The following is a 15,494-nucleotide window of genomic DNA, read 5'->3' as shown; positions in this document are numbered from 1 at the left end:
CATCAGTCAAATCGAGTAAAAGCCAAAAGTCACATTGCTATGGTGACCCAGCCGGTCGATTAGGCCTGTCGCTTGGCTCAAGCGATTGCCTTGAGCAACCGCCCAAAAAACAAACAGCTTCCAACTTCGAAACTCAAACTTTTGATCATCATATTTCAATTCGGTTTTGGGATGATCTCAATCCAAATACCAAACTTAACAAGTCTATAACCAAGGAGCAACAGAGAACCCTAAAATTAACATAGATCTAACACCCAAATCATCTCCCTTGATTAGATCTATCCTTTATTCGAATGCATGGATTCATTTTGGGATAGGATCCTTTCAAGAACATTGAAAAGGGGATACAACCAATCACAATTAGGTTACCCCAACATGATGAAGATAGATCCAACACCAAACCAAAGTTGAAAGAAGAGAATGGGTGAATGGAGATTCACATACCTCAACCAGATTCATAGGATAAAGGGGGGATGGTTCCAGATCTCAATCCACACTCGCTCACCTTCTAGCACGTCTCCACTGCCACCTAACTATCCAAAATAGCAATCTTGAATATAATAATACGTTAATCGGGCGAGGGTTACTATTTATAGAGAACAGGGGCAAATTAGGGTATTTTCCTGCAAGCAAGACCTGGCGGTCGCTTGGGGCGGTTGATTGGCCCAATCTAGTCCTAAATGCAGTCTTGCAGATATCACTAGACTTTACTCTCAACTGATGATATCCAGATCTCAAATCAACCTTCGAGAAAACAGCGGCACCTTTCAAATGATCAAACAAGTCATCGATCCTAGGAAGAGGATACTTATTCTTGATCGTCAACTTGTTCAATTCCCAGTAGTCTATGCACATCCACATACTACCGTTGTCACATCCCGCCCTAAATCCACCCAGGGGGTACCCTATCTGGGTTACTCGGGAGTGATCCACAGCCCAGCAGATCCAGTTTAGGAACGATCATATCCACTTATCACAATAATATAATCAAAAGCAAGAACAATTTATAGTATTCAAGTAATCTAATAATAAAAGTTAAGAAATGACTCAGGAGGATCCAACGAACATCAGAGTGCGGAATAACAAGTACCAAATCAAAAGACAACTGTGCAGAAGGTAGATCGAAATAAGGTAAAGGTTACAACCAAATCTCCAAAGAAGGAAAATAAAAAGGTAAGCAACTAAGTTACAGTTTCTTCTAACTTATACAATGTCTCCTCAATAACATAATCATAAGAAACTAAGCCGGCCGGATCTACTCCGACAAATATGAGTCTTGAACCGATAGCCTTCACCGATGTAGTCACCGTAGCCAAAGTGGTATGAGTCACCAACTTAGTCCTCAAAGTGTTGACCGCAGCAACCAGAGGAGTACCCGAGAAAAGTCTAACAAAATATGTTGCAAAAAGGAGTGAGTTCAAAAGAACTCAGCAAGGAAAGTTATTCCATAATACATAAGCCATATGATATCAATCATGAACTGATGCGGATGATATGAGACATAAGATGCAAATATGATTCTAACCTAAGTATGCTGGTCTCTATGGTAGACATGCTTTAAGTCATAGCACCATACTTCTTTAGGTAGTCCACCACTCATCACCGGGGGAAGTTGGGTCCTGCATCCCTCTCGGACAAATCCATGGTTGGGGGTTTTGGTCACCACTCTCTCACATCACCATTTGGTCTAGGTATTGGCGCATGTCAAAGTAGAGCCTAGCCCAATGCAAGTCATCTACTTAATCATATCATGTCAGTTCCAGATACGTCCATTCCTCCCCTCCGGGATCCTTTCCGGTATCATTCACACTAGAGTCACGGATATTACTCACCGGACTCATCAACCCTATTGGTCATCCACAAATAGTAGACGGGAAGCTCTCACGTCCCCTCACGGATCATTTCACCGGTCTTGAGCGCCCGTGAGCCCAAGTCTAGCCATTTGCAACCCTACCAATAAATGGCCCCTTCGGGTATCCGCAATGCAATTCATGTCCTCTCACGGAGTGGTTACCGGTCTTGAGCGCCCACAAATCCACACTACTACCACGGGTCGTTCGGTCTCAATGCCCTTCCGATTCGGGTCGATATGACAGGGGCATCCTAGCCATACATCTAGACAAGTTCTATGTATGTCATCCAGGTGATCCAGAAAGCGTCGATGGACATCTTCGGAGAACATCCCATACTATTCCCTCCGATGTCCGAGGCGAAGTACCCAGAGGGCACTCCCCAATCCCAAATCATACCTAAGCAATCACATGCTTATTTCCATCCATTACATATCAACAATACATTATCATATTGAAGACATGTCATAACATCTCATAATACAAGTATATAAATAAATGACAAGAATAAGTAAACATGATAAATCAAGTAATTAAGCATGGTGTAATCGTCATGAGGTAACTCAATGAGTCATATGATGTCTAAAATCAAATAATAAGTTAAGTCTACTAAGTTACCAACAGCAAGTGTAAAAGTCATACAATCTATGTTATATGGCAATAACCGTCCTTACCTCAAATTGTGAAGAAGATGATCCGAAGTCACAAGAGAATGGTCCAATTATAGTCTTAAAACCCTAAACAAACATATATGAAGGATTAGAGAAGAAATCAAAACAATCGGAGATCGAACGGATCAAAACGGGCAAAAGTTTCAAAAAGGAACCTTGTTGGTTGATACATTGGGTTGATGGTATCGACCAATAGTATCGACCAACGAGTCTTGGACAAAGAAATGGGATTTTTGGGTTTTGGCTCAAAATGGGTCTTCCGGTCTCGGATCGATATGAAACTTTGAGGGATGCTTAAGAACAGTAGCAGGAGACTACGTAGAAAGAATTAACATGATCCAATGGTCGGATTGAAAACCCCCAATTTGAGGTCCTAGGTTCAAACTTGCAAGAATCATGTTCTTCAATGAAATCAATTGCAATTGCAAGAGAACTTAGGAATTTAAGCAATAGAATGATGAACAACAGAATATAGACAATTACTAACATATAATCAGACCTAATTGAAAGAGAAAATCAGATTAAGAGATGAATTCATGTTGTAAAGAAGAGGAAAATCAAAATAAGAAAGCAAGAACATCATGTATGAGAATCATAGCATGGAAAGAATGAAGAGAGGTTTAATCAACCCAAGAGAGCTTGTAGAAGAGGTGGTTGCAAGGTTGTAGCACCTTCTCCACGAACTCAGAGCAAGAACAAGATGAGGTAGAAGTAGATTAGAGAGAGAGTGAGAGATTACATACCTTGGAGAAGAGATTAGAGAAGAGAAACAATGATTCTTGTAGAAGATCATCACCCAAGCCAAGGAGGAGGCTTAGAGGAGCTTTCCCACGTTCTCAGATGTTGAAATGAGTGAAATAATGATTTAGGTTCGAGGTTTCACTAAAAGGACAAAGGAATATCCAAAAAGCATCTTTTTCACGATTCGGCTTGTTTTGGTCGATACCTTTGGTTGATAGTATCGACCAACAAGATCGACACCAAAGAGTCTCAACAGATATTCGGGAATAGTTCACAACTCGAACAGGGATTCGGAAGGCTATACAAGGTCAAATTGAGTGAGGTTTTCTCCTACAAGTCAATAAAGAAGTCTAGTTTCCAGAAATACCTTTGGATCAAGCATGAGAGTTCATTAGATCTACCAACTAAGCTCACCTTCTTCAATCCAAGCAGGATTCCCGACATAGTTCAGCAACCGGACAGGGATTTGGAAGGCTATATGGGGTCAAATTGGGTGGGGTTTTCTCCTACAAGTCCATCAAGAAGTCTAGTTTCGGGAAATACTTTTGGATTGTGCACAGGTGTTCATTAGGTCTACCAACTAATTCACCCCTCTTCGGTGCGCAGATTCAAAACTAACACTGACAACGCTCTCAAGTGAGGGGCATCATCGTCAATGTCCATGGGCTTGGGCTCCGACACCAAATCATCAACCAAAAGGGTATACAAGGACTTTTCCCACCACTTCGGGTCATTGGATCAACAGACAATACAAATTCCGGGCCGGGTCAGGGTAAGGATAAGGCCAGATATGGCCTCCTAAGGCTTTCAAGGATAACAACATTGAAATCAAGGTCCAACTTCAAGGTCTAACATTAAACAAGTTTTTCTTTATCCCAAAACAAATAGGGTATCCCGGGCTAGGTTTGGGCTGGATGTCACAACCGTCCTTCTTCTTCACAAACAACACTAGGGCTCTCCAAGGTGAAACACTAGGTTGGATAAACCCTTTGGCGACATATTTTTGTAAACCGTCGGGGAAAATGCGTATATGGTGATGGTTACAAAAAGAAGCGTCACCAAAAATGGGTTCTTTTGTAGTGGGCCAAAGGTCCCAGGTATTGAGGTATTGGAAAAAAAATATTGGTGGATCACTGGTATTGGAGAGTTAGATGTTGAGGTATTGGAAAAAAAAATGAGACTCTTTTTAGGTTGTTCATTTTGATGCCATGAATGATTTATTTGAGGTTGAATGGATAGCTTATAGAAGGTAAGTTGTCCATTTTATTTTTAATAATAGGGTTTGAGATTTAGGTGATATAGGGCTCCTTGGATGGAGTTTTTAAAACCAATAAGCTGTAGAATTGGAGTAAATGTAGGAAACCCAAAGACATTGTGTTGGGAGTCCTTTGCTACTCCCATGTTGACATTGGGGGGGGGGGAGATGAACCAGTGTCTTCTAAATCTCTCTTTCATATGACATTTCTTTAATCTCAAGACAAGGTTGATTAGGATAATCCCGTAGTTATCGACCATATACAGACACGTCTACGGCACACCACAATGTAGCTGGTCTACTAGACAATGTCCCACCATCTTGCAATCAAACATTTCAATTTGTGAAACAAAGAAAATAAACTAGAGACAATGCACCAAATTTTACGTGGTTTAGCCAATTGCTTACGTCCACAGAATAATTCCCTACCTAGGGTTTCATATATTACTCAATAAACTTGTTATTTTGACTGCTACAATAGTCTTGGAACACCAACCCGGCTTCAATCTGAAATGCAACTCAAACAAGGGCAACAATCCCAACCCCCTGGACAAGCAATAAATTGCTAAGTTACAATGTAAAACAACATTTAACATTTAGGTTCCCCAAATTACATCCATGATCTAGGTTTTTCACCACTAAACATAACTCAGAAAAATAAAAATCTAGAACTTGTAGATACGAGTTACCTTAACCTGTGTAAGATGCACAATAGATGACTTGATTTTTATTCAAACTCCAAATCCTTTCTTCTTCTTGTTCTTCTTCTTTTCAATCTTCTCAATTTTCCATTGATATTTCCAAATGCTATCAAGGTCTTTGTCCTTGTGTTGCAACTCTAATAACTTTTTACTTCTAATATCCCTCATGGCCAAAACAACAAACACTTTATGGGACACAATAAGGACCAATAGCTTGAATCAAATCATCCTTCTTAACATTGTTCTTGAGGTTCATAGCCACAATTCCCACAAACTCAGAGATAAGAAAAAACATTAAAAACAAATCTGCTGCCATGTTGAATTAAAAATGAGAAAAGAATAAATGGATCTTCTAAAATTGCTTCAATGCTAATGCGCAACACTGTTCAGCCTACGGTCCAAATATAAATTTGTGATCGACTGTAGACTGCATTTATTATGCAAAACCCAAGTAGAGCTAATGGAGCACTCATTCACTAGCTTTGCTGTTCATTGTCCTCATTGTTATTAGAGAAGGAACATTCTTTCTCTTCACTTCTTTCTTCTTTGTATTTTTCTTCTTGAACACAAACTAGCAGCAAACCATTTTCCTTTTTGAACATAAGAAAAAAGCAGCTTGTCTTCCCTTTCTTGAATGCAGGCTACAAACCACTTTCTTTCTCTTCTTTTCAATCTCAGAGCAGCATATTCTCTCTCTTTTTCTTTTTCTTTTTTTCTTATTCAATGTTGTGATTACATGTGATGAACATCACGAATTGCAAGGAGAGAACAAGAAAGAACACCAAATTGATGATGGAATTCAGCCAAATTAGGCCTACGTCTCTGGGACTCAAGAGAGAGTCCGATTGCAATATGAGAGGTTTTAGTATCTTACAGATTTCGGAGAAAAAACAAGTACACAAGAGAGAGCTAATCACAGTGATCAATCTGACGTTGTCATACTCCTAAAATCATGTCTTAATTGCCAGAAAACACCATCCCTAGCAGCAACTGCAACAACGTCAACATACACCGATCGCGCGAGAGAGAAGAGAGAAAGAAAAGCTCGTAACAACACCAACAAATAATGACTTAACTCTCACTCAAACCAAACCGCAGCTCATATATACATAGACTTGAACCAAATGGTTCATCCTTGGTTCAACCCAAAGGCTGAATTTATAGATTAACCCTTACATTCAGCAATGGAGTGGATAAAAGAAAAACGATTCTCAAAAATCCCAAGCAGCAGCGATCATTTCTTTCTATTTTTTCTCTTTTTAATTTTTCAGCAATGGAAGAAAAGGTAAGCTATTTTTATTTTTTTTTCAATCTAGCAGCAACATTCTTCTTCTTCTTGTTTTTCTTTACTTTTTCTATCTTAAATTTTAAACAATATAAAGCATTGAAAAAAACAATTCCAAGCCCTTGCAGCAACATGTTGGTTTACTTTCTCTCACCCTGTCTCTGTTTTAGCAATTGTAGAAAAGGTAACCATTGCCAATGGAGGGTTAGTAAAATGGTTAGGAACCTAACTAACCATTTTACTGGAGAGGTCGTGGGTTCAACAATTGCTGGCGGCATATGTAATATATCCATCATCAATTTCCCTATATATAAAAGTACTTTTGTACCAAAAATAAAGAAAAAAAAAAACCGACTCTTCTTTAGAATCTTAAAACTCTTTTTCTGACTTCCACTTTTGTCCCAGCCTCTTTTCTACGTATGTGGTGTATCATAAGTAAAGCTATGTTCATGTCTGTGCTGCATTGCCCATAAACAATGAACCATTGTTGAACCAGCTCCAATAATTGGCTGAGTCAACTTAATTTAAACCCATATATTCAACCGCTCAACTACCTCCCTCATCTCATTTAAGTTTGCCAACAATGAGGACACCCACATTTTCAGGAAGAGATCAACATCCTTGTAGAGTTGCATCAGAGCCACATCTAAATCGTGGATCATTGACTCTTTTAATTTCCTTCTCTTTCAATTCAACTTGTTCATTGAATCTAAACTATCAGAGTAATTCAGGGACAACAAGTTTTATTCCAGCACTCAATGGCGCACAAGGTCAGCCCTCAACTCTTTCTTCTTTCTCATCTAATGTCTTTTCTTTTATTTCATCTTCTTCCTTCTCTGGAAGTTGGAACCTATATAGCTTAATATATGACCATTTTCCTTGTACATATTTGGGCTGTAAGACCTGTAGTCATTGGGTACTTATTGATTATGTTGCAGGTGTCGAAGATAATTCTGCACGTCGATCTTGGGTGCTCACGCTGCAACAAGAAGATCAAGGAAGTCCTCTGTAAATATCGTGGTGAGATATTTATATATTCCTTAATTATTTTCCACTAAAGTTTCCCTTCCTCTATTCATCATTTCATTTTGTGTGGGTATGAATTGAAGAGATATATCAAATCCAAGACGAGAAATTCGACGAGAAAAACAACACTGTCACCATTAGTGGTCCCTTCTGCCCACGTAAGCTCTCGAAAAAGCTCTGTTGCAAAGCTGGAAAAGTTATCGAGTGCTACAAGATCGTCGACAAAGAGCCTCCTATAGACGTAAACACTGGAAATGATTCTGAAAACAACCAGACTGAGACCAAGACCGTGACCGAGACAGAGACAGAGATCGTTACTGTGACCGAAACCGAGATTGAGACCGAGACCGAGACCGAAACGCCTCCAACTCCACCGCGACCTGAAGCTGATCCCCAGCTGGTCCAACAGATAGTGGTATATTGTGGACCAAGTGGTTACGTGCCACATCCTCCGTGCCATTTTGGCTGTGGAAGATCACCGCAGCAGTGCTCTGATGGCTGCGGTGGACCAAGTGGTGGCTGTGGAAGATCACAGCAGCAGTGCTCTGATGGCTGCGGTGGATCAAGTGGTTGCGTACCAGACCCGCCGTGCCATTGTGGCTGTGGAGGATCGCAGCATCAGTGCTATAATGGCTGCGTTGGACCGCCAGGGCCTTGCTATGGCGGATGTGAAAGACGCAGTTGCAGGAGCTCCTGCGAGGACCCAAATGCATGCATCGTCATGTAATGCTTGATTGATATGCTGAAATGGACAACCACCCTCTCCCTGTCTTGGTCCTGAATCTTCAATAAAGTGCACCATCTCTGGTTTTTTTTTCTTTTCTTTCTTTTTTCAAACAAAAACGTCTACCTGTTTTTGTTGTGACTTGGTCGGAATGCCTTCCCATCATTTGTTTTTTTTTTCCCCTTCTTGTTTAGAAGGTCGTTCCCATCATTTTCAGTGTGTGTATCTTCATTATCTCTTCATTCATATATGGAGGGGTTTTCTAGAAATTAGAGATCAATAAAAAGCAAATAAAAAATAATAAGAAATTATATTGAAATGGTCAAATAAATTTTCATTCTATTCAGATGCTTATTATTTATACTAAATGTGTCTCCCGAAAGAAGCCCTAGAAGACTCTTGACAACTAGCTTCCAATAGCTGTTTCAATTATGTTGCATTCTTATGGCATTGTCAAAAAAAGTAAAGATATAATATTTGACAAGATTACAAAGCAAAACAAGCTCAAGGATAAAAGTGGTTGATAGCTATTGGCAAGGAGGGACACTGTCTATTTCAAGTAGTGAGGAATGAGATGTTTCAACTCTCTCTTAGAAGCTATTTTTGAATGGTCTCATTGACTGATGGAAAATTAGCATTAGTTTAGTTGAAGTTTGGACTAATTGTCAAGCATGAGTTAGTCCCATTTTTGCTTTTTGTTGCTATGAATTTGATAAGTAAGAAGTATTGATACTTTTCCTCAAAACTTGTGTATTGATTAAACCAACCATTATTCGTACTTAAGATATCCTGATTGCATTGAGGTCTCTCATTCAAGCTATCTTTTTTTATTCTAGTTTTCTTTTCGTTAAAAAAAAAAGTATAATAGTTTTCTAAAGTCCTTCGAGGATTTCTTACCTATTGTGGTTCAATTAGGGTCTACTAAGCATTCACATGAATTGATCTGGTCGCCCTTCAATTTATGTTGTTATCGCATCATCATTAATCCACCGACGCTACAACTCTTTCTAGTGTATGCGGGTGGAATTGGCATTTTCATGTCCATTAATTATCTTGGTAGATAATGTTTAGAATTTGGAATGACGAAGTTGACTTTATCAATTAGAACTGTATGGTATTTATTAATCTTGTTTTAGCCGAAGGGTGAGGGATTAGGCACCAAGATAATTGGGCATATAAGGCAACATCAATCAAAGAAGGATTGAAGTATGGGAGAAATGATTCTATGGATAAAGGTGATGAAGGATTAAGACATGAGGGTGGCCAGCCAAGATTATATACGAATGAAGAGGGGACAAATGATTGTAGAAGGATGAAAATAAAAGAATAGATTGTGATAATTGATCAGATAAAGCCACAAGGATCTTGTGATTTAACGGGTTAAAAATAAAGGTAACATGTAAAATTCCATTATTTGCTACTAGGAACGAAATTTGTTTGAAACCATTTGTATAAGTTCAAAAAGATCGATGAAGTTTCCATAATTTATTATTGTTTGGCTTTGGGGAGCAACGTACGTAGGAAATGAAAAGAAATAAATTATACCTTCCTGGTTTTTGGTGTTTGTTTAGTAGCATGTTAGTGGAAATTAATGAAGAATCATGTTGGGAGAAAAGAATGGCATATGTAAAAGAGAGCACAGAAGTTGAAAGGTGATGCTCTTTTTATTATTTCGCAAGCTAGAAGAATCATGTTATTGCTATTAGTTACGGTTGTTGCTTACCTCTCAATGGACGTCATTTTTTTCTTCTTCTGTTTTTGGGTAACGTCATTCATTTGTTCAGTTTCAACAACTACACCTTTGGTTTTAGCTCTCTACCTGACCAGTTTCGTTTGTAATTTTGGAAGAGAACAAAAAGATTACACTAGCGTCCACTAGAAGATAACCCAAATGAAAGCTATGACAAATCATACTTTTCTATGAGTTTCCATTGGACCACTTTGATTCCATACAAAAGAATCAAGAGAAAAACTACTTCTTTTTTGAGCGAATTGTATTCATATATAGGTGCTTAAAATTTTAGATTTAATTTGTGTTTTTTTCCAAAAATTTGGCAAGTATGCATATAAATGGATTTTTAAATTAATAAATTATTGAACTCGTAAGTGCAAATGCATGTGTGACTATGTATGAAAAGTAAAAGAAAGAAAAGGAGAGAAAAAAAGAAAGAGAGAAAATTCAAGTATAACCATGGAAAAAGGATGAGAGACCAAGAATTGTTGTGAAAAACAATGTTATACAACCTAACTTCGAATGGATTTCTTTCTTGGAATTCAAAATCATTAATTAACACCTATAATATTAGATGCTTCATGTTGCTTAATCCAAATAACTTTAAGATTGTTGTTTCATTCACATTATTTTAATGGTTAAGTTTTCATATGGATATGTTTTTGTCTCTATTGTATTTTCTTTAATGTTCATTCGTAACAAGGTTCTTTAGGGTTTATGACAAATTTCAACTTTAAAATCTAAAAGGTACGTACCTATCATGCTTTACCTAACAAAGATTGTAAGCACTCAATTCCCAATGATAAATTTTATCTTTTTCAAGAGTGGGTATGGATTAAAAATAGGGGTATCAACAAAACCTTCTTGACCCGTGATATGAGGAAAATTGCACCAAACCCATATGGACTGGGTTCACATCTCTCGCCCCGGTTAGATCATAATCGGGGCCCATTCTAACCTAATCTAAAAAATCAGGAGGGTGCCGCTTTGTAAGTCACCGGCCATGAACTCCCTCCGAATCTAGTGGTAGATAAAGCTTCCTAGTAGGAAGCAACTATCGTCAGGACGGTGAGGGAATCGTGAGAAGTTCAGTAACTGCTATCTCCCCCGAATATGCAGGGAAAAAACCCTACAATCGGACGGTAACCCTCAAAGATCACGAATTCATCCGACGATCGAGAATCAAGGGTAAATCCTATATAAACAGGTGATTGGTTCACGCAAGAGGTATCTGAATCGTTTCCCTACTATTAACATTCAAGTTTATGCTTTGCAATTAACCAGAGCCTTTTGTGATCAATTCAGCAACTGAATTAAGCTTCGGAGGTGGCCTCCCGACCCCAGCGGTCGGGCCACGTCTAACCTTGTTTTGTAGGCCATTGCTAGGAGATCCGGAGGCTTAAGAATTTTTGGACGCATCAACCCGGAACAACCCAAAGCCTAGCACAGTCCAGATCTTAGCCAAAGCATGTGAGGTTTGTCTCCCTCATGTGACTAGCAGTCTAAATTCTTGGAAACATTCTCAAACTTCTCAATCAAAGAAACTAGCATGCTACTCGAACTCCTAATATCATATTCACACAAAAATCGGGGTTTGGGTTCTGGGTTAATCTCAGGCATGGATTTCGTCTTTATGGCATGACCCAACACTCCCAAACAAACATGAACAAATCTTACAATCAAACTGATATATATATATATATATATATATATTTATTATATATATATATATATATATATATATATATATATATATATATATATATATATATACTATTATGTAAAAGCATGTACTCCTCTTTCGCCACAAATATTTTCTTTGACTATTGTATCTCTTATTTTTATTCAAATGTCATGTTTTGTCCATTAATTTTCTTATCTTTTTTTTTTTTTTTGGTGAAAAAGTGCTTTGTATTAAACTAGGAATAGAAAATAAAGATTACATGCGTTGGTAACGCTTCCCATTGGCATCCTGGTGAACAAGTCGGGCCTAATCCGAAGGAAGGTTACATAGACATAAGTGGGTTTCTCTAGGGAAGTTCGAGAAACGAGCTAAAAAGTTCTGCACAAAAATTAGATTCCCTAACATGATGTGTGAAAACACAGTGATGTAGCCTATGCTTGATGTCCAACATATCATCCACAATACCTCTTGCTGCCCATGGGATTTGTAAGCCTCCAATTAGGATTTGAACTGCAAGTTGAGAGTTAGATTGCACTTGTACTTGAGTATGACCATAATGTGTAGCTCTTTGTAGACCACAAAGTATTGCTTTCAGCTCCATATGAAGCACATTTTTGTCATTGCAACAACTTGTTGAAGCAAAGATTACATGGCCTTCCGAGTTTCTTCGAATTGTGCCGTAGCCACCATGATTACCCCGAACTGATCCATCGCAGTTAATAGCAATCCAAGGATCAAGTGGTCTAGTCCATTTGTGCATTGAGAATTTGGCTCGTCGGAAGTTAGGACGAATGTGCCACCGGTTGAAAAAATCACGGCTATGATTAGTATCCTCCACATAATCGGTTGAGTTCAAAATTCTATGCCTTGTATCAAAGATGATCCGGGCAAGTAAGGTAGGAGCTGAAATGTTATCACCTCTAAAAATCTTGTAATTCCGGGCTTGCCAAATGTGGTAGATGGTCGCATTAAAACTGAAACACTTAATTTTGAAAATAAAAGATGACCCTAGTAAGTGTGATTGTACCCAGTAAAGTTCCTCCAATCATGTTGAGCATATTTGTCTTTGATATCCGTTTCTTACAAGAATATTCTTCCATATAAATTGAGTGAATGAGCATTTAAATAGCAAGTAATCTAAAGTTTCGGATTCTCTACCACATAGACAGCAATTAAGATCCACTGGTATCCCCCATGAGGCAATCACATCTTTCGTATTTAACCACTGTTTACAAGCCAACCAAGAGATGAAAGAAAAGCGAGGCTGTCCACTAGAGTGCCACACCACCTTGGCCCAAGTTGTCGTTGGGCTCCTTTGTCTTATACAGTCCCATGCAAATCTAATGATTTTTATCTCATCCCAACGCCTCAAAACTTCAGCATCGCTGAGATTTTGTTTCCATGTTTCTTCACTACTACAGATAGTTGTAACCTTATCACTAGGCTTTCTACCCATTGCCTCAACCAATAGGAATTTTTTCATGTTGAATTGGATTGCCATTGATCCACGGATCTATCCATAGGTATGTCTCATTCCCACCTTTCAATTGAATCTGCACATTTGGAATGAGTAAGTCACGTACCTTTAGTATACATCGAAGTGTATATGAACAATGGCTTGGTTGGGGCATACTCCACAAAGAGCTTTCCAAGAACCATCTATGGTTGATGAAGATTGGCCAACATCTCTTTTTGTTAGTTGCCAAAGTCCAAAAATGTTTCATTAAGAAGGCCAAGTTCCAATCTCGTAAGCGTTTGAGCCCTAGCCCACCTTCCAGTTTGGGACAACAAATTGCATCCCAAGACACCTTATAGCTACCGTTTTCAGAATTTCCTTTCCAAAGAAAGGTAGCTGTAATACTCTCAAGTTGTTGGATGATGCTGTTCGGGATGTAAAAGACATTCGCCCAATACGATATGATTCCTCCAAGGCGACCAGTAAATGATAAAGATCGGTTTCTCCAACTTTGAATTCTGCCCTTCACCTTTTGGATGAGATTATTAAAGGTTGCCCGGTTAGGGGATTTAGCTTCAATTGGAACCCCTAGATAGGTAATGGGGAACTCCCCTGCGGGGATGTGAAGGAGTTGTTCAAAAGATAGGATAAGATCAGTCGTGCAATTCCCATATAATATAGCTAATTTTGTTGGGTTGATCAGTAAACCTGATTGAGATGCAAATTCCATAAGCGTGTCACCTAGGAACTTGGCCTTTTTTTTTGTTGCAGCACCAAAGACAAAAAGATCATTTGCAAATGAAATAGTTGTGATTTGGGGTGATTTGCAGTGGGGATGATAGTCGAACTTCCCATCCGAGGCACCATAAGTAATTTTGTCTGTGAGGACCTGAAGGACAATATTAAACAATAGTGGGGACATAGGACATCCCTAGCGGAGACCCTTGTTGGCTATGAAATGAGGAGAGTAGGCTCCATTAACAAAAGCTGCATATCCAGGTTTTATCGTACATTGTTGTACCCAGTTAATAAATGGATTTGGGAAATTAAGTTTTCTCAACAAAGTAAAGAGAAAATCCCATTGAACTAAATCATAGGCTTTTGTAATGTCAAGCTTGGCTGTGAATCTAGGCTTCCCCTTACCATCACGATATCCAAATAACAGTTCTTGGCTCAAAAGAATATTATCAGAAATTTGGTGCCCTTCAATGAAAGCTGATTGACTAGCATCAACCAAAGTGTCCATAACTTTCTTTAATCTGTTGGCTAATATTTTGGAGATGAATATGTAAAGAAGTGGGGATACTGCAATAGGACAATAGTCGCCAAAAGTATTTTGAACATCACCTTTCGGAATGAGAGTTAACCTTGCCAGTTTAACCTGGTCGGGCAACCAAGGTTTTTTGAAAAAACCTTTTATTACTGTGCATAAGTCGTGTCCGATAATATCCCAACAACTCTTGTAAAAACATGCGCCAAAGCCATCAGGACTAGGAGAACTATGGTCATCCATAGTAAAAATGACACGCTTGATCTCCAAGTCAATAATCGGTTCAATTAGAGATGTCGCCTCAACCTGGCTCAGGGATCGTTCAAATGGAAGATTTATATCTTCACATGGCAAATGAGCTGTACCTGAATATAAATTTTTAAGGAACCGCCCAGCTTCAATATGGATCAGATCCTGATCTGTTAGAACATTGCCAATGGAATCTGAGATGGAAGAGATACAATTTATATGACGACGTTCTTTTATGGCATTATTAAAGAAACCCGTATTACCATCACTTTCGGAAAGCCAGCGGATCCGAGATTTTTGCTTGTATTCAGATTCCCTTGCAAACATCAAGCTTCTTAATTTTTTTGTTTTTTCTCTTTCGGTTTGAAAGTCATTTTCAGTGAAGGGATCAAAGGCTATGAGATCTTGTAAGTGCTGAACTTTATATGTTGAGTAGTAATCTGCTCATCTAAATCTGAATAAGTGTTGCGGCTCCATCTCTTTAATTTATACTTAACTTCTTTACATTTCAAAAGTAATGCACAAATGGGGGAACCCGGTTGTGACTTGCTCCAAGCTTCAGCTACAATGGGGAGAAAACTAGGATTATAAACCCAATGGTTATAAAAGGAAAAGTGTTTACCTCTTGTTGCAGGCATTTTCTTTTCTTTTATCTTTTTCCTTACAAATTGTTGGCAGCCTTTGTAATTTTTTATTTCTTTTAATTTATAAATTAAATTAAAATTAAATTAAAAATTAGGAAAGAGAATTTCCTCCCATTGATTTCATTCTCTATATTAATCCTTAATAAAGAAATTTTGTTCAAATTAGATATTATACAAAAATAACTCATAAATATTGTTATTTTAAA

General features: G+C 38.3%; 1 protein-coding gene across 1 annotated transcript; it reads left to right on the top strand.

Annotated features, from left to right (window-relative positions):
- The first annotated feature begins 7,122 nt into the window (after positions 1–7,122).
- On the top strand, positions 7,123–8,256 carry LOC149002609 (uncharacterized). The gene is made up of 3 exons (XM_089138744.1): positions 7,123–7,273; positions 7,442–7,523; positions 7,613–8,256. The coding sequence occupies exons 1-3, from the start codon at positions 7,262–7,264 to the stop codon at positions 8,254–8,256; spliced, it is 738 nt and encodes a 245-aa protein (XP_088994870.1). The 5' UTR covers positions 7,123–7,261.
- Positions 8,257–15,494: the final 7,238 nt, after the last annotated feature.

Source organism: Hakea prostrata, chromosome 10 (genome assembly GCF_041222555.1).
Source record: "Hakea prostrata isolate BN-2017 chromosome 10, UWA_Hpros_2, whole genome shotgun sequence".
NCBI lineage: Eukaryota > Viridiplantae > Streptophyta > Magnoliopsida > Proteales > Proteaceae > Hakea > Hakea prostrata.
The sequence above is the reverse complement of the archived record's forward strand: the minus strand, read 5'-3'. Positions and strand labels throughout refer to the sequence as shown.